At 39.8% G+C, this 22,195-nt stretch overlaps 1 protein-coding gene and 1 long non-coding RNA gene across 3 annotated transcripts; one reads left to right on the top strand and one right to left on the bottom strand.

Annotated features, from left to right (window-relative positions):
• Positions 1-759: 759 nt before the first annotated feature.
• On the top strand, positions 760-15,905 carry CDC37L1 (cell division cycle 37 like 1, HSP90 cochaperone). 2 transcript variants are annotated; one of them, XM_063295081.1, is made up of 7 exons: positions 760-934; positions 2,638-2,919; positions 3,917-4,007; positions 4,312-4,427; positions 5,407-5,529; positions 9,198-9,356; positions 10,690-15,905. In XM_063295081.1, exons 1-7 carry the CDS (start codon positions 860-862, stop codon positions 10,774-10,776), a joined length of 933 nt encoding a protein of 310 aa, XP_063151151.1. In that variant the 5' UTR covers positions 760-859; the 3' UTR covers positions 10,777-15,905. The 2 variants fall into 2 exon arrangements, with proteins under 2 accessions (XP_063151151.1, XP_063151153.1); XM_063295083.1 differs by lacking the exon at positions 9,198-9,356.
• LOC134491368 (uncharacterized) lies at positions 3,129-13,897 on the bottom strand. The gene is made up of 3 exons (XR_010067315.1): positions 13,821-13,897; positions 10,669-10,753; positions 3,129-3,478 (listed from the first exon to the last, which is right to left on the bottom strand). It is a non-coding gene; the product is annotated as an uncharacterized LOC134491368 (long non-coding RNA).
• Positions 15,906-22,195: the final 6,290 nt, after the last annotated feature.

The following is a 22,195-nucleotide window of genomic DNA, read 5'->3' as shown; positions in this document are numbered from 1 at the left end:
TGCGGGATAGGGCTCCAATATTGACAGATTCCAATATTGGCAGTTCAGGAATGCAAATGCAGATATTGCATCTCGACCAAATTGTGAAAGTTATTTTAATTATCCTGTCATTTCAGTTTCGAGCAATCCAGATTCCAGATGTTTTAAAATGAGCTCAGGGTTCTTTTTCTTTTCTTTTTTTTTTGGGGGGGGGGAGGGAGTGGATTATATTTCTTCCAAAAACAAGGGGAAAAAATTGGGCCATCATAAAGCCTTCCCAACCGGGGGCCTTCAAATTTGTTGGCCTACTTGCTAGTTGAGGATTGATGGGAGCCCAGCCCACCTGGAGAACACCAAGGCAAGTGCCTGAAAGGCCGATTTATTGTGCGCAATACGTGTCCGTGTATTTTTTGCAGCAGAACAAAGAATCGGCAATCCCGTGCAGTGATTTTTTAAAAAAACTTCGTGGATCTTACGTACACACACATATATGTGGGATTGCTTGTATGGCTGCTATTAAGTGGGACCAAACTTATCATTCTGCGCCCTCTCCGGCAACAAATTATTATTGCCAGAGCGTTCGCTGGAGACGCGGACAGAGAATCCGCGGCACCATTCACAAATTACTCAAACGCGCGTCTTCTCAGGGCGCTCCTCCGGTCTCCTAGCAACATTCCCCCCGCCCGTCAATATTGAGCTCGTCACGTGATAAAGTCAGAGAGAAGAGGGAGGCAGTGCGGTGAAATCATAAATAGGAGACGCTTCGTTGTTGCCGGAAATGACTTGCATTCTCGCTTCCGGTGGGATCCGCAACGGTTTCGGGTAGCCGCGCAAGCCAGAAGAAGGAGGTCTCTGCCTTTTGGTCGGATGCGGCGAGAGAATGGAGCTTTGGCCTCCACGTTCTCGTGATTTACCCTCGGGTCGAGAGGAAGACCTTCCTCAGCCAAACGCACAGGTACGGTCACTTTTTGCGTAGCAACGCCGCTTCTTTCACCACAGAGAAAGAACACGATGCCTTAAGTTTGGTCTCCTCCCTAATAGTGGTGCGCCCATGCTCCGTCGCGCTGTGTTCCTGGCCGTCGCCTAAAGGCGAGACTTGTCCGCAGGTGGAGCATGAATGTGTCTCAGCCTGGGCATTCTGCTCTGGCTACCACCCTGACCTTATTTTCTTTAGGTTGATCCTCCCTCTCCTTCCTTCCTTCCATCCATCCTCTCTTCTCCTTCCCTCCCTCGTAATCTCGGGCATTTCAGTGTCGACCTATCATCATTAAATGGACTTGGCTTAATGAAAGAAAATCCATATTTGAGTCAACCTCGTGAGGCATCAATTACTTAAAGGAAACTCCCCATAATTGTTCTGTATGGATATTGTATAAATATCTGTATTAATTGTCCAGTAATCTGTTGAAATAAAGTGCTCCTAAGAAAATTCATACCATCCAATTCTGTTCCTGTTTGCATAGTGAGGCCTACATCTAGTAAGTGTATCATGCAAGCTATCTCTATGTATGTTTGTCTATGCAAGTTCTACTCTCAGATGAGTGTGAAAAATTGCATCTTGAGGCTATCATCTCATTTTCACAGTTAGGAGATAGTCCTATTGAACTTCTAAGTAGAGAAGTCCATGGTTGCAGCGCAAGGGTCTTTCCTGCAGCTAAGTGTTATCCCATCTCCCTTGAATTGGCAGAAAACTATACTGGCATGAAATATGCTGTCTCCATTGATAATCTGTATCCTGCCTCTGTTTCAAGTCACTGCAGTCATCTGATTTCCCTCCAAAGTAATGATGACAACACCCCATAAATTGTATAGATTGTAGAGGTGCCTTTGGACTAAGAGGGGGAAAAAATCATTATTAATGCAGCTAATGACAATTTAAGCTTATCTCATAGGGACTAATGAAAGTAACATCCTGGGGACATGCCAGAAAAAAGATGTCAGAACATGTTTGTGCCAAGTAGGGAAAGCTTCTCCACTGCATGAGGCACTTAGCTTGACACTGTTACCTTTTCTTAAATTTTCATGTTCTTTAGCTGCCGTCTACCTAGAAAAAGTGCAAGCGTATGTATTAAAATGGGATACTTTATACTCTAAGCCCTTGATTATATTTTTTTCAAATGAACATTGTAATTCCTTCCTGTGAACAAAGGTAGCTCAACTCTGTGTGGAGTGAGTTTAGTTTGTCAGAATGATTTAAAGAGCCCAAGTAAATCCCATCATTCACTGATTATCATTCTACAAGTTTAAAAATATTTATTATATTGACTGGAACAAGGCTTTTGAGTGACTCTTAACTATGTGATAAAATAAAGAAAATGTAACATGGTACCTTTATTAGTATATGTGCATAGCAATTAAGTACATGTAATGAGACATTGGGAACCACTATTGAAATGGTAATAATCTGATTCTATTGTGCATATATGTATGTGGGTATGTATACATACACACGAGTATGTGAGTAGGGAATGGTCAGGGATAGGATAGACTGAAGCACATCCATATATTTTACTGAGTCTCATCCACTTGTACCATTTGTACCAGTTAGTTTTGTATGCAATCTCTTAAGAAATCTTAAGAATTAGTTCATTTATCTCAAAGATTCATATAATTCTGCCTGTCTTATTTCCAAATAATAATGGAATAATTGATTTGCAGACTTACAATGATGGAATTGAACTGGCTTGCCAACAACAAAAGGAATTTGTAAAGAGCTCTGTAGAATGCAAATGGAATTTAGCAGAAGCCCAGCAAAAACTTGGAAGTTTAGCATTACACAATTCAGAATCCCTGGATCAAGAACATGCCAAAGCACAAACTGAAATTGATGAATTGAGATGGAGAGAAGAAGAATGGCGGCGGAAGGAGGAAGTATTAAGACAGAAAGAAAGACAGGATTTATGGAATACAGATTTTGTTAGCAAAGAGGTATTTAACAAGGTATGGAATAATCCAGATTGTATTAAAAATTCTGTATTCGGGTTTTCTTTGTGTCTGAGTTTCTGAAGTAATAACTTCAGGCATACCTAAACTCTTCATAGGATTGGGCTGCTAAAGTTCTTGTCTTCTGAATCTTACAGGTAATTTTGTAGAGCGCTACTATGATTATTCAGATCTGAAGCCAAAAAAATCAAGATAGATGAGAGGAATGATCTGTCACCATGGTTAACATGATTTATTTCTGTTGACATTAGCAATCTAAAGTAGTTAAATTTTGGCTTGCTTCCACAGTAGGATTCTTTAATATTGCTTTGTTGCAATCCAACTAGAATGCCTTCCCAGAAACCATAGCACATAGGATATACTGAATCTTCTCTCCAACTCTGGAAAAAGAGTGGGAAGAATGCATTCTAGAGGTATTATAGGAAAAGCATTGGAACTTGATTCCAAATCAGCATTGTATGTGAATCGACATATTCCATCCTTTGAAACCAAAATTCCACTTTCCTCCACTTCCTCCTTCGATACCACTGTCAGCAATGCTGCACAATTGGTCTAGCTGGAAAGAGAAAATCAGGCATTAAAACAATCCAGAAATGCCACAGCCTAGAGATTAAGAAGTTTTTAAAGGACCATGAAGAAATTATTAGCTTCCAATACACACTGAATAAGCTTGTGTTGCATTTACATCAAACATGTAAGTACATACCATGGTTTAAGACGCTGGAAATTATTATGTGGAATCAAACAAGTTAGTAGAAAAAAAAATTGAGTGAATGAAAGAATTCAGTTTCAGACTGTGCTGCTTAATCATAATTAGAGTGACTTCACTGATCTAAATAAGTAACTCCTGTTGACTTTAGTGAGCCTAAGTACACTTTTCTTAGTATAAGTCATCCTGGATGCACCTAATTTGAAATAACTGAGGACTATTCACTATGATAATTAACAACTTTCAGATGTAACATCTTAGTACATTATATATTTTGTTTGCCAGAGTTTCATTAATCAAAAGAAAAGGAAAGAAACAGAAGATGATGCATCTAAATCATTTATGCAAAAGCACGAGCAGAAAATTAGACATTTCGGTAAGTTTTTTTTTCTTACGAATCTTCATTTCATGACCTGCATGGACATTAATAATATATTTCTATTTTAACAAGTGAAATATTTTGCCTAAAATCCATAGTTAGGCTTCTTGAGATGGATTTTATATGACAGCAATGTTGCCCTTGTGTAACTGAACTCAACGAAGTAATAACGTCTCATTATGGGACGGGTGGCAGTAGCAAAATGTCTAAATTGTTCCTGCCAGCATAGATGGGACTCAGTCATAACCAAGTATCTTGTCAGTTTTAGGACAACTATTTGTTGCATCTCAATGTTTTTCAGGAATGTTGAGCAGATGGTTTGATAGTCAGAGGTTTCTCTCTGATCACCCATACCTTGTCTGTGAAGAAACAGCAAAATATCTCCTTTTATGGTGTTTTCATCTAGAAGCAGAACAGGTATAATTTCTATGTTACTGTGCTATAATTGGAGCAAAGTTTTCTTTTTTTCCTATTTCACCTTAAATTGCACTGAGGTTGTCCATGTTGGGAAATTCACTAATTTCAGTGACATATTTTCTTCTGGCCTTAAATATTTTGACTTCCTAGTACAGTGCAAAGTCATACTGTTTCCATATAGTGCTGAGACCTATATATTCTGCAGAGGTTGATCATATGTTTAAGATGATTTCTTACTTGCTAACTGAATCATCATAAAATCATCAGTTACACTGCAGTCAGATTTTGAAGTCATTTATATAGTATTAGATATAATGTATCATAATTGTACATAGTCTTAGTTTTTGGAAGGATGATGCTATTAGTTTTTAAACCTAAATCTCAAAATCAACTACAATATGTATCTTTGCTATATTGATGTTGAACAACTGATTTGTATATTTTTAAAATATAGTGTTTGTTTTAAATTAATAATTGACCAGTGTTATTATTGTCCTCCAAAAGCTTTGAATTGCCTTTCTTTTATTAAGCACCAGCCTTGAACAATTTTTTTATTCTGAGCTGCAAACTATGACTGCAGTCTTAATAATAATTCAATTGTCATGTGTTTTCAGAATCAAACTGATTGAGCTACTTCTGTACAACAACTCATTGGAAATGTTGATCTACATATGGGTCTATGTGTGTAGCTATAGCAGGTCTTTCTGTAAACATACTGTTATCTAATGCTGTATTGACACTTTCAAGTACTATTTATAAAACTAAGAATTTTTAAAGATTGAAGGTTATAGGAATCTTGTATTCCACATCACACCTCCTTGGCAGCTAACTAATAGATTTGGATTATCAAAAGGAGTTTTCTTGTGCATGGTTCAGTTTTGCTCCAATTAATATAGGCCTCATTGAATGGTTGCTTTATTAGCCCACAAAGTAGTATACTGACTGTTTCTTATAGGTTGTTTTGATTATCTTTTTATAGAAAGGAGCTCTAATGGAACAAGTAGCTCACCAAGCTGTAGTAATGCAGTTCATTATAGAAATGGCCAAGAGCTGTAATGTGGATCCCCGAGGATGTTTTCGCCTATTTTTCCAAAGAGCTAAAGTGAGTGGTGCTTTCTGTTCAACATGGGGGGGAGGGTTGAGGGTGGGGCTGTTTTTAAAAGTTTTTAGAAATCTGTCTTAAAGCCTGGCCAGACTTCTCCTTGGTTGTTAGATGCTAAAATGCCTTGCCAAAACAGTAGTTTGGTGATTGTTACTGTTATTATTTCAGTCAATAAATATGGCCACCCATATTTATTGGGTGGCCATAACAGTAACTTAGGGTGGCTAATAACATTTTTAAAAAATCAATTAAGAACACAATCATATATGTATAGTGGCAGCCAAGGACAGCACTTCCTGGGTCCATGAAATTACATTTCCTAATAGACGAAACCCGGATCATGCCCCTTCTGTTGGACCTTATATTTTTGTCCATCTTGCTCCTCCTGTTAAAGACAGTTCTCACTGAAATCATGGACATTGTTGTCTCAAAGGGTTTTCCTGTATTGCTTAGTTTCTCATAGTGTGATAACAATCTTCAGCAAATACCTCTTGAGAGTAACTGTTTTAAAGGGTATGTAATGCAAATCTGTTAATAAGAATGATGGGTTCTATCCAATGAAACACAAGTATATTTATATACATCATTGGACTTTTCATTTCTCCTTATCTCTCTCTACTTCCTCAAGCACAACCCCAAATCTCTTCTAAAGGATTCTTCTTCTTCTGATAGAGAGGCCCATTTTATAGTGTTTTGTATTTAACAAAATAAGTGTAGGATTATATCCTAAATTATGTATGACAAGATGAATGCTATTTTCATATATATGGATTACACAGTGACCAAAATATGAGAGTTCATTCATCCTGTTGAACAGATTGTAAAGGCTGAGAAAATCTGCTTTGTCAGCAGTGCTTGGCATATTTGCAGATGGTCAGATTGGATGTATTCCCCACTAAGAAAATTCCTTGGAGACGTGGTGTTTAAAATAGCTGTGTAAATCTCTGTGACACGTCTTTACTTCTGAGACTTCAGGAAGTTTAAAATTTAATTAATTACTAGCACTTATTTAAATTAGTATTTCTATAATCATGTAGATTAGCTCATTTTTAATGCAAATCATATTAATAAAATGCTGTAAGACCTTTAATTGCTGTAGGGTATATTCTGCATTCTGAATGTACACTTTCAGTTTAGTCTCTTTGGCTGAGCGTAGCATAGGAAACTGATGTCTAAAAATATTTTATCTGCTGATGGCCTTGCACATAGAGGAGAATTTTATTTTATTTTATTTATCATATTTATATAGCCACCCATCTCACAGAAAAGTGACTCTATGTGGCACACAATAAAAAACAATAGTAAAATCAAAATATTAAAACAAGTACAATTAAAAAGATATCAAGCAATATTATTAATAACAAGATAGTGGAGAAGAATTGATGTTAAAAACAATGGAACCATCTCATTAGATCACCATTTTCTTGAAATCCCCAAGCCTGCTGACACAGCCATTTTTTGAAGGACTACTGAGGATATCAAGGATGGGGCCAATTTCACCTCGGGGGGGATGATGTTCCACACGGCGGGTGCCACGGCAGAAAAGGCCTGTCTCCTGGGTCCCACCAGATGAAACTCTCTTGTAGATGGGACCCGCAGCATACCAGTTCTGCGGACCTGATGGGGTGGGCAGATGTAATTGGGTGGAGGCAGTCCCTCAAATAACCTGGCCCTGTGCCGTGAGGGGCTTTAAAGGTCAAAACCAGCATCTTGAATTGAACCCAGAAGCAAACTGGCAACCAATTCAGCTTGTGGAGCAGAGGTATAACATGTGCCACTCTAGGGATACACATAACTGCCCATGCCACAGCATTTTGCACCAGCTGAAGCTTCCAGATAACCTTCAGCAACAACCCTATGTAGAGCACCTTACAGTAGTCTACCCATCCAGTACCAAAGATGACAAAGTCCCTGAGCCAGAGGGCCCCAAAACCCAGAGCCATTCAGTCTTGCCAGTGTTCAGCTGAAGCCTTTTGTTCCCCATCCAGGCCCCCACAGCCTCCAGGCACCAGGATAGGACATCAGCAGCATCACGTAATTCGCCAGGGGTAGAGAGGTATGGTTGAGTATCATCAGCATACTGATGATACCTCACCCCATGGCAATGGATGATCTTACCCAGCAGTTTTACGTGGATGTTGAATAGGAGGGGCGAGAGCACCGAACCCTGCAGAACCCCACAAAGTAGGGGCCAAGGGCAGGATCTCTCTTCCCCAATCACCACCGACTGGAATCATCCCCAGAGAAAGGAGGAGAACCAGCACAATACAGTGCCACCAACCCCTAACCCCTGGAGCCGATCCAAAGGATATCATGGTCAATGGTATTGAAGGCCACTGAGAGGTCAAGCAAAGCAAGGATGAATGCACAGTCTCCATCCTGCTCCCACGGCAGTTCATCCAAAAGCACAACCAATGCTGTTTCTATCCCATACCCAGGACTGAATCCTGACTGAAGGGGTCCAGATAATCCGCTTCATCCAGAGTCCTCTGAAGCTGCTGCACAACCACCTTTTCAATCGCTTTCCTCAAAAAGGGGAGGTTAGACACTGGACAAAAGTTATCCAGTATAGTGGGATCCGGCGATGGTTTTTTGAGGACGGGGTGGAGCTGTACCTCCTTAAGGGGTGAAGGAACAACCCGCTCAAAGAAGAATTGACCACTGCTAGAACCTACCCACACAACACCCCCCTGGCAGCTTTAGTTAGCCAGGAAGGGCATGGATCTAGAGCAGGTGGCCATGCTCACAGTCATAAGGACCCTGTCCACTTCCTCAGGTCCAACAGGTTCAAACTGTTCCCAGATAACAGGGCAGTTTAATTCCAAGCTGAGTCTTGCTATAAAATAAGCTTACAAGAAATCTTCCCAGCTATGAAGTAAAACATCATGGAAATCCATATGATAAACCACATCCAGCTTTCTTGCAATACCCAATTTACACATTAAAGAGAAAAGTTAAGAGAAATATTGAGAGAAGTTGATTCTGTCTTTTATAGCTGAGCACACCTCAGTATTTTAAAATACTTCTATAACAGATTTGCTATGCTATTTGGTAAACAGGTTTTATTTGCTATAAAAAAGATTTATATGTAGTTTGCAAGTCTAATGGTATATCCTAAGCTTGAGAAAGAAAAGAGCCACTACATAGATGGTGTTTTTCTTCATGTGGCAATTTATTACTTACGTCCTCCAGAATTGCTATGCTGGTGGAAATTATAGGCATTGTAGTACGAAAGCTATGGAGGGCAAGAAGAAGTCTGCTTCTAAGTAATGGTAATTTTAAAGGATGTGGTATGTTTATTCAAAGATTCTGTGCATGCGAGAAAATCTGCTTCCTATGAATCTTATAATTGTACCGAACATTTGTATTTTAAGCTACATCGTTCTCAAAAACCACAGGAGAAGCTGAATAAGATTTTCATCAGGGTTTCACCATCTGTCACAGTGATTAATCCTCCACCAAATTAAGATTAGCTAAAGTAAAATAACCTACAGAGATAGAACAAAAAAAGAAAGTATAAAAATATGAAAAACTATGCTCATCTATGTATTAATATAGATCCCATAGTTAGACTATAGTTTGCTTGGCTACAGTGTCTTATTTTTTAGCACAAGATACCGAACATGAACTTGGAGAGTTACTTAATTGCTTTTGTGTTTGTTTGACAGACAGGGGATGAAGGCTATTTGGAAGCTTTTAAAAATGAACTTGAAGCATTCAAATCAAGAGTGAGGATTTGTTCACAGTCCCAGAATTGTCAAGCTATGCCTGTTCAGAATCCTTTATTTCACACTGATCTGAATTGTATAGGAGGGCTTGCATCTCAGGTAGCTTTTGTTTAATCATGTTTATTACTGGAGTGTCAGAAAAAAATTCTTTACTTCCCTCTCTTCAGAATATGGCAGCTGGTAAGATCTTTTCTCCCACCCCATGGTAGAAAGCTAATGTTTATTTGAATATTAAGTAATGTATGTATGTATGTGTATGTATATGTATGTGCATGTATGTGGGTATGTATGTATGTATATGTGTGTGTGTATATATGTATGTGTATATATAACTTTCACCAAGCAGGTTAAATGAAAAAAACAAAAAACTAATGTTTACATTGATTGATTGATTGATTGATTGCAAAAAACCCTCCTGCCTTGGCTTCCACTATCTCTCCACCTCTGCCCTCTCTGTTGCAGTCTTATCCACTGCTTTTTAAGAGTGGCCCCTGGCTACCACAAAGTTGCCTATTACAGCAAGAAGCCAACCGTTCTAACCATTACAGCAAGCCTGATATTTTTTTCAGTTAGTTCAGTCCATCAGATAATTCATTTAAGCTGTAACATTTTAGCTGCCATTTCCACTCACGTCTCCTACGAGGTGTTAGCCAGCTCCACTAGTGTGTGTGTTTCATAAGCTAACGTGGCTGATTAAAATATTGAACAGGACTATTCCCAGAACAGTTTGTGGAGGAATTCCTCACATTACCCAAGTCTAGTGTGTGCCGAATGATCTATGCTTCAACTCTCTGCATTCCCAGACAGAGTTTCTTGGTGGGTCATGTCAGTTCCTGTTATTTAATCAATTCCTGTGCTAAGGTAACTGCTTTATTTTTAAAAGAGCAATTACTTGCTTAGCAGTAATTCATGAAGGAAACCCATACTTGACACACAAAGTCAAGGAAGCACTTTGAGGTACATGGCCCAACTTTTGAATATATTTTCCCTTGTGAAGGACTAAAGGAGGTAGGAGAATGACACTGTGATAGCCTCAGGAGGGAGGGATTTCCACTTACTCCATGCTTGTTTCCCCCTTTCCAGTTTGTTTTTGCAAAGGGCTGTAATACTGAATACATGTGTAGAAGCTGTCAGAAGCTTTAAGTGTTATTTTCATTCATGGCCTGCTGGTTTTTGGTGGGAAATCACAGGACTTTTGGTAATGTAATCTCAGGGGTTCTGGGGGTGGGGGGTGGGGACATTGCTTGTGGAGATGAACTTATCTACCTTTAGCCCAGAATAGCTTGAGACGTGAGGACAATGAATCTTGAGTAAAGTGTCCACAAGTTCCCTACATGTTGTCATAATACAAAGCCGCCACCGCACAAAACAAACATTAAAATTAAATATTTGTCTGAAATTGATTTCTTACATGTTGTGTTCTTCATTGCAGAACGCAGAGTCACTTCAAGGCTGCAGTTTGCAGGGCTTAGTGGTACACAGAGAGGAGGAGGAACCTAAAATGATGGATACAGTATAGGACTCTTAAGACTGAAGCCAAGTACAGTTCTTTCAAAGAGAAGAATACGGCAAATTTCTTAAGACTTCTTTTTATGGGTGCTGCACTTTATTTTGAATGGGTTTTGTTTTTGTTTTTGTTTTTGAGAGGGTAATGCAGAAACACATGTCATTTCGTTTCAAAAAATGTGCTGCTATCTTTCTTTCTACGTTTCTTACTTTTAAGAAAGGGATGTTCTTGTATTTTGCTGAATGTGAAACTATGTTTTCTGCTATTACTAAAATCTTGCCTTTTAATTTTAGGAATCAAAATATGAGAAATCTGCACAGTTGCAATGTTTACAATTGATTCTTTCAGGAATCTGCTTTAATCCTATTAGATACTACCCAAGAGTTGCTCTGGATACTAAAGATCATTGTAATGTGTTCTGTTGCTTGCATACTAGGCATTCAAATCTGATTTTATCACAAGTAGCAATAAATCAGTGATTGCTATCAGTGTTGCATATCTGGATGGCTCAGACAAAAGCACTGGCCATTTATACTACAGGGATCGTTTTTACTGTTTTTGAACAAGAGCCTTCTGTATTTTATTTTGATTCTTACATATCTTGATGTGTAAGTGGCCATAATTGCCTCGAATGGAATTATAACCAGTGTTTTCTGGAGGTACGTTCACGTGTGTCACAGAAAATTTAACTTTTCTTAAGTCTTGGAAAAGAGAACTATATGACAAACATTAGTCACTGTTGAGTGTTTCAGATCAGGTGCCAAATTCTGATTAAATTTCTTTTTTCAGTTAGATCTTACAAACATCAGCTTACAGCCTTTTATTTGGTAGATTGTTGAATGCCTCAAAAGAAATAATCAGTGACCATTTTAAAACCAAACCAATCAATAGCCAAGAAATTGCTTTGGCACAGACTTGATTCTAAAAAGTTGTCATTATAGACCAGACTGTTATCTTTTTCTTATGCATTGTTTATGAAGCCCAAAAACATTTTTTCTGCCATCCTGTCCAGCTGTCACTGCTTCTACATTAATCACCCTTGATGTATCAGTATGTTAAAATACAACTGTTGTAAATGCTTTCAGTACATAATTATATTCAATGAGTTTCAGTCTTGAAGCATCTCAGTTCTAGAGCAAGGAAAGAACTAGATTCTATCCAAAAGGCCATTAGGTTTGCTTGTTCTGCTCCTTTGTTGTTATTTTACCTTGTGAGTGTGAGCAGGACAAAGCATATTTACCCATGATAAAGTCCCTAAGAAACAATATTGACATGCAAGGTAGAGTGGCACTTGCACAATCGGGTTTGTTACTTTCTTACCATCCTAGGAAAATTCTCTCCTTTAAACAGAACATTGGCAGTGGGAGCTATTGAGGTAAAAATAACTGGGTCTCAAGTCATGCACGCAGTCTTCCCAGAATTGGCAGTTTCTTTGGATCATGGTCTTTGAATAGAATGTAATTTAGTGTTAGTTTTCTGACTAAAGAAAGCCATAATCTCTTTGGGTCTCACTTAGTACCGTGACCTAGCATTTATAGTTAAAAAGAACAGGGGATGCTTATTTCTTTAAATGCCATAAGTGTGAAGGCTGCTCTGTCACTCTGGATGTTCCCAAGGATAACTTCAAATAGTGAGGTGTTAATAAGAGTAAATCATGATTAGTTATTTCACATTTGTGCAAATCTAATCCAGAAAGGAAGGTAGTCAAAATGAGACTCTGGAGACTGCTTTTAAAATAATATTCAATGTTTGATTGAGATGATAGTTTTATGCATCAGCAACTCCCTTGATTACCTAGAGTGTATACTGAGTAAACTTCTTAATTTTTAGGCCTCAGGATCCATGAATAATTTTTTTAAGTGTAGCAAGGGAATAGCCATGCTGGAATTGGCTAATTAGCAACCAGTGATGTGTGACTTGGGTCCTGCTTATTTTAATTATGATGAAGTCTGGATTTAACAAATTGGTTCAGATGACAAGATCAGATAGGCCTTGATAATATGAACTGTATAGCATAATGAATCTTATTTGCAAGAGACTAAATGCTGAAAATCTCATTTAAGACCCTAATTTATGGAGAAGCTATATAGTATGATTTAATCAGATTTTTGTTTTGTCTGAAATGATAATGTGTGATTCTGATTTGTCGCTGATTGAGAAAAAATGGTTGATTATGCTCACAGAATAATGGAATGGAGGAAAGAAGTCTGAGGAGTTGAGAGTTGAATTGAAGCATCACTTTTTAAGTTCAGCAAGTAATGTTTTTAAATGCTTTCTTACATTGTAACAAGGTATAGTAATATGTTTTCTTAGTGATCACCTTATACATTTCTCAGATTTCTGGCATCTCTTCTTTCTGTATTTCTAAGTACCTTTGGATGGTCATGTTTTCAGGTCTGTGAGAGTAGAAAAATATGGTTGGGAGTAAAGACTGGAGTTCTTCTCAGTTGGGTCTGCTCTCAGGCAAATTAATCTGTAGGCAAAGTGGTTTGGAGCAAGCAGGAAAAAAGCCCCAAGTGATTCAAGCAAAAAGACAAAAAGTAGCTATTCTGGGAAGATGCTTCTTCGAGTTTCTTCTGAAACTCAAATATAACAATTAGGGATGGTGAAACAAAACTAACCAGTATTTCTTTCAAAAACAACAACAACCCTTCAGTGGAGCACAGGGTCATTCTGTTGGAATTCCTCCCTAAATAGTCTTAAAGCAGATATAAAATGGCTTTTAGAGGGTTCTTTGCTCTCCATCTGTTTTAAGGATATTCTTTTGGAATCTGGCAACTCTAATCATCAAAACATTGATTTCTAGCCTAACAACCTGGCTGCTATAAATCATAAATACCATTTCTTGCATTAATTGGGGATTGAACTTTTCCCTTCAGTTAAATAAACAAAAAATTACTTCACCTGAAACTTGAGCCACAAGAAATGGAAGGGAATATTACTGTTATTTTGGGAAGGAAACATGAGTTAGAGATCACTGAAGTTAAAGAAACAGGCAACACATGATTGAAGTTCTGTAAACTTAGCAGATTTGCTGCCTTGCTATTTTTATTTACCTGTGTGGGCTTTCCCATTTCTTCTATGTTATCCTTGTTAAGGATCATGGAATTTTTCAGTTCAAATGCTTGCAATCTGAAATAAATATACACATTTCAGAAGCTCATCCAACTAAATTCAGATATAGTCAGCTGTTAACTTGTTGGATTTTCAAAGGAATCTTCTTGAGAGGGTTTTGGTTTTTTTTTAAATATACTTTACAAATGTATCTGTCAGTTGCCCTAAATATTGCCTGCTAACTTTAAGCCTCACATCATAAAAGTGGTGACTTTCTGAAACCTGCATTCCACTTGAAAATGGACAGAATTGACTGTGTTTTGATTGTGCGTTGCAAAATTTGCAAAAGCCAGTCTCCTGAAATTTCTAATGGAATTCTAATTCAAATGCAAGTGGGCTGAGATATTTAGGATTTTTTTTAAAAAAATACATTTTTAGTGAAAGCAATAGAAAAGACTTCTCCATCTGGTTCCTTCTGGATACATTGAATTGCATTGTTTAGAATTTCCAGTAACTATGAGCATGCAGATCAGCAGTTTTCAGACCAATCCCAACACAGTGTCAGCAACAAGTTTGTGAAATGGCCTTTAGCTACCTATATTAATACTGTTGTGCATTTAACCTAACATTGCAGAATCAGTGGCAAGGATCAGACCAAATTAGATGAAAACAAGACAGCAACAAGGATATTAATTAAAGTTGGGATGGTAGAATGTTTTTACATGAAATGTTGAATGTACATGAGAAAGCAGTATCTACTTTCATCCATCTTATTATCTCTGTTACTAGAAAGAACGTTCTGAACTCAGCTTATTTCCAAGATGGTAGGTGAGCTGGGAATAAATTTTTAAAGCAGTGGGGCACAAGGAAGCAAGCTGGCAGAAGAGAAATTGGTTCCATTTCATGTAAACGTTCAGACCAGCCATCCACTGGGTTTAGACAAATGGCTGTGACTGCCTAGTCTGGCCCCCTATTTTTCTAACGATTAAGAGTATAGGTATTTTAATGTTTGAGGGCAAAAGTAACAAGTACAAAATCTGAGCATGAAAAAGTGCTAGTTAGCTGGCTTGCAAAATGGGTTGGGAAATAATATACATCTCTAGATGGGAAGTCCTGTTATGGGCACAGCTAGAGGAAGAATTAAACTTCTGTAAGTTAAGAACTGTGTTTTATCTGGCAGCATTGTTTTGCCTGTGTTTTTTTCCATGCATTTTTTTTTCTTAGAGAACTATTGGTGTATTCACCTTCTTATCTTAACACCTGTTTTTCACATACCAATCATGTTTGTTCTGTTGGTGATTGTTTCATTAGTATGGTTTTTACAGCTATTGTATAACCCAAAGGTTCTGAAACTCTGGCCTATGAGCAACTTTCTGTTACTCTGTACAGTTTTGAGACAGATGAAGTCAGTGTCTGTATTCTGAATTTAGCCCTCCATTTGACTGAACTTTTGGGTAACAGAGAGAGGCTGTTTTAAGCAAGGCTCTTACCTGTGTGAGACGGGATTTTGATTTCTTGCCGTCTTCAAATTCAAATACAGAAGGATCAACAGTGAAACTGATCTCAAAGCTAAAACTGACAAAGGTTATACCTGACATCGTAGTCCCTTGCTCACTAAAAAGGTGTGTCCATTAAAGGCAAGATTACATTTATTAAAATACAAGTTATATTTGTGCTTTGATTTGTAGAATAAACCATTTTCAGTTATCCATAGCCACCCTGTATATTTCAAGTACTTGGTTGAGGGGGAAAGTGAGAACTGCTGATTTACGTAATTGAGTTCTAGCCAATTTGCCTTGTAACTTCATTAGATTGTTCTAAAGCAGTGGCTCCAAGTCTTGGCAACTTCCAGATGTGCAGACCAACTCTTGTGATTCCCCAGCCAGCATGGCCCTTGCTGAGAGTTCAGGGAGTTGAATACATCTGGCAGTCACCACTGCTGGGGAGCACTGTTCTAAAGCCTTAAGAGGAGGGCAGTGTGGCAAATTTTGCTTCATGATCTGAAATAAATTGTAAACTAAGATTGCCCCATATGAAGTTTGGAATTAAAATGTAAGTTGCTATTAATAAAATAACTGTACATTTGCTGTAATGTGTTTCATTTAATCATGACTTTAGGATTTATCTAGAATCTTTAATAAAGGAAGCACATTTCTTTTGAGAAACATGCAGTGTAGAACCAACTCGTGAGGGTGTTTGTCATGGCAATGCATTGCTTCCTCTTTCACCCTAACTGCTATAAGCCAGTTGGGGCTGACCCATGTTGTTTTGACCTTGCAACCTACTTTAAACCTTTGTGACCTTTCCCAACAGCTAAAGACTTCTACTTTGAGCTTGCCGTTTGTAGCTAATTAAAACCACATGGTCTACAGACTTGTCTGGTACACCGGTAGGCAATGTACCTAATGTTTTTGGGGTAGGGATGGGTGAAAAAATCCAGGAAATCCCAACCCCCATGTGCTTTGTATTAGGATTTTCTGGATTTTTTTTCCTTAGGGTTTCTAAAAGTTTGAGGATTAAACTTAACCTTTTCTTTAAACCAGGTTAAACCTATTCTATGCCCTACATTAATTTGTGTTTCCTATCTGCAAATTTCAGAAAACTGCCACCAATTTTCAGAAACAGTGGTAAGAGGTGGCTTGAAGGACTGCATGCCACACTTGGCTCTTCAGTTGTCCACTCCTGGCCTAGTGGCCACCTCCCAATGCAGGAACATATTGCCATGAACTTGTCCTTTCAGAAACATGGAATAGGCAAATTAGAAATGGTTGAAGAAAAACAGCAGGGGAAGGAAAGAAGTCAGTATTCTGACTGTATCTCCTGCTCTTGTCTTCACTCCCATCTAACTTTTTCTATTGCTTTGTAGTTTTCCATACGCCCTTAACTATCCCCAACCCCCCAGAACAGAAAGCCCTATTTCTTCTAGTTTCTCAATTCTGCCCTCTTCTTGCATTCACATCTTTGTTAGGTCAGTGAACAAAAGGATTCAAGGCACCATTTGCAAAAGCTGAGACATAACTGATAATGGCTTAGAGATTATTTTGCCCAACAAGTCTCCAGCAATAATAAGGGGGAGAAAGTGTGGTAGTTTTGACACAGCTGAAATTCTGTGTACTATGTCAGCCAACTCAATTTCTTCCAGCTCAGTATATTTTGCTAAAACAAAGGACAAGAAGCTGAACTTTGTCTTGTGTCCCAAAGCACAATGGAAGGGCAAGTTGCAAACATTTAGGAATATTTCCTCTGGTCTGAGGAAAATATGCCTACCGGACACTAGCTCTGGGTCGTTTTGAAGAGCATCAGATTTGGCTCCCCTTCTTTTCTGTAGAAGTATTAATTTTTTTACTACTATTACCCATTGTTTACAACTCTGGGGATTTAGATGCAGATTCAAATATAAGAGTAATCTGCATTGTGCCTAAGCTATGAAGAATGAAAGGTATTGTGAATCCGAACAGAGTCCAAATGCATCTGACTTCAGCCTCCTCTAGAACTTGTATCATTTATTGGTTACAGCTCAATAACTTAATTCATAGTAATTGTTTTCCTAGTATTAAATACAAAAGTTTTGCTCTGGATCACTTTCCATAATCCTGGAACAATGCAGTAACAAATAGGGTACATGTTGTATGCAGCCAGTAGCAGAAATAAAGCATACTGTTGGCAGCATACTGGGGTGGACTAAGATTTCAGTATGTGCACAATAGGGAACGAAGAGCTCCATGCTGTGGTCAGTGAAATAAAATCAGATTGGTCTGATAGTAGCAACTTCAGATAAAACGAATCCAAACAGCCTGGATGTTTAGTGAAGAATGGAAATAATAATTCCTGGCAAGCATCTACATAGAGAGGACAATACAAAATGATGTGTTCCATCGTTTCAATTATTGCTCTGCAACATGGGCAGAGTCTTTGTTCAAAGGGATGTTTCAGTATCTCCCTTCAATAACAGCTGTTGGAAGGGCATTGAATCTTGCCAAAGATAAGGCCCTTCCAAATTTTGGAATTGTTATGCAGCTAAGATATCTGGCTGGTTGGAGAAGATGTGCAGAATGGTCCAAAAAATGTTTTTAGGTAGAACTGATAAATCTGATTGCAGCTCTAAATCGATGGCCCGTTGTCTGAAATCAGCTAGTGCACATTCATAGCCCATCAGGGTGATGGCTGCCCATGAAAAGCTGTATAATTGCAGTTTGATGTGTATTGCCCGGCACCAAGAAGACTGAAAGCTATTGGTCATAATCAAAGGGGCCAAGCCAACTGGAAAAAAAGAACGCTTAAGCCAGTAAGAAAAGGTGTAAATCCAAGCAGAAGCTTCTATTTTTAGTAGGCCTGCTTCACAGCAAAAGACAACATTCGGAACGCAGTGAGGTATTTGAAAAATAGATCTTAAAAACTTGAATTGAACTCTTCCAGGAGAAAGCAATATGTAGGGGCCCAACTGAGTTCCAAAAAGGAACTGAGCTCGGATCTTAGCTGAGAAAACTTTCATTGCTGCAGGTATATGCTGAGCTCCTTTGGAGAAACGGAAAGATTGTAATGCTAATGTTTTTTGTGCATTCAGGCTGACGTAGTTGGCATGGAAGTTGCGGTTACCTGTGGCATGGAAAACAATCCCCAGATATTTAAAGGTCTTAACTTGCTCTATTAAATTATTGTTTAGCCGCCAGACATGTGCCTTAGGGCGCTTGGCAAAAACCATGACTTTGGTTTTCGAGTAATTTCCAGCCATTCTTCTCGGCAGAGCTCAGAAAGTATAAAGAGTGCCCGCTTCGGGCCAATTTATGTCTTCTTAATCCTAATTAATTTGAAACAGATTGGCAGGGAACACATAGATGTCCAAAGTTGGTTTCTGTAGACCAGGGGTGTCAATCTGTAGCCCCCAGACCCATTTCACATTTTGCATTACCAAATTTCCTTTAAGATTTACATGAATACATGATTCTAACTGGTCAGGAAACAGCTGTTGATTACACTATACATGTGATCAAAAGATGGTGGGGAGTTAAAATAAGACTTGGAACAACTAGGTAAAATAGATAAATGTTAAGTCGGTTTGAAAGAGAAATGGATATATAAAATAATGAAATAGCAAACAGTAACTGTATTGGACAATTTTCACCCAGTTTCCAATCTTCCCTTTTTAGGGAAGGTTGTAGAGAAGGTGGTCATGCAGCAGCTTCAGAGAATCCTGGAAGAAGCGGTTTATCTGGACTTCTTTCAGTCAGGTTTCAGGACTGGGTATGGGACTGAAACAACATTGCAGTATTCAATGACCTCTGGCTGAAGTGGGGTGGTACATCCATCCTTTCTCTACTTGACCTCTTGATGGCTTTCAATACCATCGATCCCGGTATCCTTCTGGATAGGCTCCAAGAGTTGGAAAGAGATGGCACTGAGTTGTGGTCTCTTCCTTCCTCAGGGCTGGTTCTAGTCAGTGTTGATCGGTGGGGAGCGGTCCAGCCCTTGTCCCCTGCTGTGCAGTGTTCCACTGGGCTTGGTAGTCTCTCCACTCCTAACATGTACATGAAGCCACTGGGTGAGGTCATCCAACAGCATGGGGTGAGGTATCATGAGTATACTGATTATACCAGTTTTACATCTACATCCCTGGCTCCCAAATGATGCCGTGAAGGTTCTATCTTGGTGTCTCAAGGCTGTGGGGTTTGGATGAGGCTCAACAGGCTTTACCTCAACCCTAGCAAGGCCTGTTAGGGCTTTCTGATTCTAGGGATTTTCCATCTCTTGTTCTGGGTGTGGTTGTGCTACCCCATACAGAACCTGTGCACAATTTGGGGATCCTCCCAGACTCACAGTTCCTGTTTGAGGAACAGATGGCAGCTGTGGCCAGGAGCCCCTTTGTGCAACTCGTTTGTGACAATTTCGCCCATTCCTAGACTGGGAAGCTCTGCTCATGATCCCTCACATTTTGGTCACCTTCTGAATGGACTCTTGCAATGTGTTTTAGATGAGGCTGCCCTTGATGAACACCCAAAAGCCATAGGTGATACAGAAAGCAGTGATGCGTTGTCAGCCCTTCAAGGTAGACCAGACTAGGAAACCAAAGTTACAAATGCTACTATACTACTATAATACTACTTTTATTATAAGGTTGCTGTCCTGACAAGCAGGAACCACGCCAAGACAAGGAATAGGTCTCTAGTGTTTTATTACTGCTACAGTAGAGAGAAAATCCTAACAAACTGAAGAAGCATGAGAAAACCCATACAGATAAACCCCAAAAGTCAAGGCGGGTCTGTTCTGTGTCTCTTTGAATGACAGCTCAAATTCTCGCTACTATGGATGCGTTTTCCCCCCTGGATAGGGGCCCCCTCCTGCTCGCCATCAGTGTTCATGGCAGTTAGAGTAACAGAATTTTGCAAGTCTGAATACACTTCCCCCTCCCTTCATCTTCATGAGAACTAGGGTCACATCTGAGACGCTTTCACAAATTACATTTCTGCCCCGGACTGTTTTCTTTTATCTGACCAATATCCTGGTTGCAGCTCTTCCTCCTGTTCCTCAAGGTTATTTCTTCTTCCCATTACATGCATGTCCTGTTCAGATTATGAGGCGGCCAGGCAGGTTTATTATCAAAATACTCTTTATTACATAACTATTTACAATAATAAGTGCTTCAAGTCGAGAGAGAGACTGGATCTGATCAAGACCACCCAGGTAACAACGGAAGAGCCAGCAAGGTTGCAGGGGGAGACTGCAGTAACAGCGCGGAGCAGAATTCGCTGATGAGAGCTGGAAAACTGGAAGAAGCTAGAGTGTGTGGCACTACTGGAACTGGAGATGATCATCTGCAATCTGGAACACCACTTGAACTAGGCTGGCACCAGAAAGCTGGGCGAGACCAAACTGGAACCGCGAGGCAGGACTGGACTGGACTAAGTGACTCAGGCTGGGCTGGAGACTCGGAACAAGGCTGATAACTCGAAGCAAGGCTGGACTTGGCTGGTGATTCTGGGCTGGGCTGGAAGCTTGGCACATGACTAAGCTGGACTGGAGGTTCTTGACTAGGCAAAGGGCTTGAAACACGGCTGGACTGGACCACAGGTTCTAGACTAGACTGAAAACCCGATTTGCAAGAAGATAGAGCTGAAGTTCCTGAACAACACTGAGCAGCCAGGAGGCGGCTAGGCTGGACTGGAGATCCAAGGCAAGGCTGGAGGTCGCAGGCACGACAAAGCTGTACTGGAGACTCGGAATGAGGCTAGGAGCTGGAAGCACAATAGAGCTGAACTGGAGATCCTGGGCAAGGCTGAGGACTTGAAGCACGATGAAACTGGGCTGAAGACTCTGAACACAGCTGGAAGCTCGAAGCAAGGCTGGAAGCACGTCTGGAATGCGCACTAGGACGACAAAGAGGTCCGAAGCTGGACGCAAGGCTGAGGTTGCTGGGTTCAGCAGGGAGAAGATCCTCTGTGGCAGCAGTTGCAGGATTCAAGTCCTCTCCGATAGGAAACACTGGCGCTGATTCCCCTCTGGCTACAGACGAGGTTTCCAATGCAGGTAAGGACTCTTCTGCTGGAACTGCGAGCTCGAAGGATCGGTTGTCTCTGGCAGCTTGCTCTTTGCGCGTCTGCCTTTTATGCCAATCCTTTCTAGGTTTTGCTTTCCCAGTCTCTGCTTGGTAAGTTTCTGTTTCCCCTTCTGACTCAGAGTTTCATTTTCTGAGATGGTGGCTGGAACCTCACAACGCAGACAGTTATATGCTCTCCTCAATCAGCACGTAACACCTCTACTCCACAAGCTGCATTGGTTGCCAGTATGCTTCCAGGTTCAAGTCAAGGTGCTGATAGTGACCTATAAAGCTCTTCATGGCACAGGGCCAGGTTGAGGGACTGCCTCTCCCCAATTATGCCTACATGAGTCATTAGGTCCAGCAAGAAAGGTATGCTCTGGGTCCTGTCTACTTCAAAGTGCCAACTGGCAGGATCCAAGACAGCCTTTGCTGCCATGGTGCCCTCCCTTTAGAACATCATCCCCCCCCTCCACCCATGAGATTAGGCTGGCCCTGACACTGTTGGCCTTTTGTAAAGCCTTAAAGACAGTGTTTTGTCATTGGGGATCCGGCTTTATGGCAGAGTCCGTGCAATGGTTATGTTTATTTGTTGGTGGCAGTTCTGTGTTTTTTTTAGCTTGGCTGCTGATTGTGTGTATGTTGTTTTTATAGTTATGTGCTTTGTGGTGTTTTTGTTGTTAGCTGCCCAGAGTCATGAATTTGAGATGGTCAGCCGTTTAATGTTTTCAGGCAAAAGCTATGGAGCAAAACTTGGCAAACTTTCTAAAGACAAATCAGCTAGTAAGAGAAGACTGTTCTCATCTACTAACCTAGGTAATTAGGAATGGTGTTATTAAATCTATA

The sequence above is a fragment of the Candoia aspera genome, chromosome 2 (assembly GCF_035149785.1).
Source record: "Candoia aspera isolate rCanAsp1 chromosome 2, rCanAsp1.hap2, whole genome shotgun sequence".
NCBI lineage: Eukaryota > Metazoa > Chordata > Lepidosauria > Squamata > Boidae > Candoia > Candoia aspera.
The sequence above is the reverse complement of the archived record's forward strand: the minus strand, read 5'-3'. Positions and strand labels throughout refer to the sequence as shown.

Excerpts from the sequence above, each read along its gene's own strand:
- CDC37L1 (XM_063295081.1), top strand. The coding sequence starts at position 860 with ATGGAGCTTTGGCCTCCACGTTCTCGTGATTTACCCTCGGGTCGAGAG. Across the intron at positions 2,920-3,916 it reads GCAAAGAGGTATTTAACAAG|AGTTTCATTAATCAAAAGAA; the intron begins GTATGGAATAAT and ends TTTGTTTGCCAG. Across the intron at positions 4,428-5,406 it reads TTCATCTAGAAGCAGAACAG|AAAGGAGCTCTAATGGAACA; the intron begins GTATAATTTCTA and ends ATCTTTTTATAG.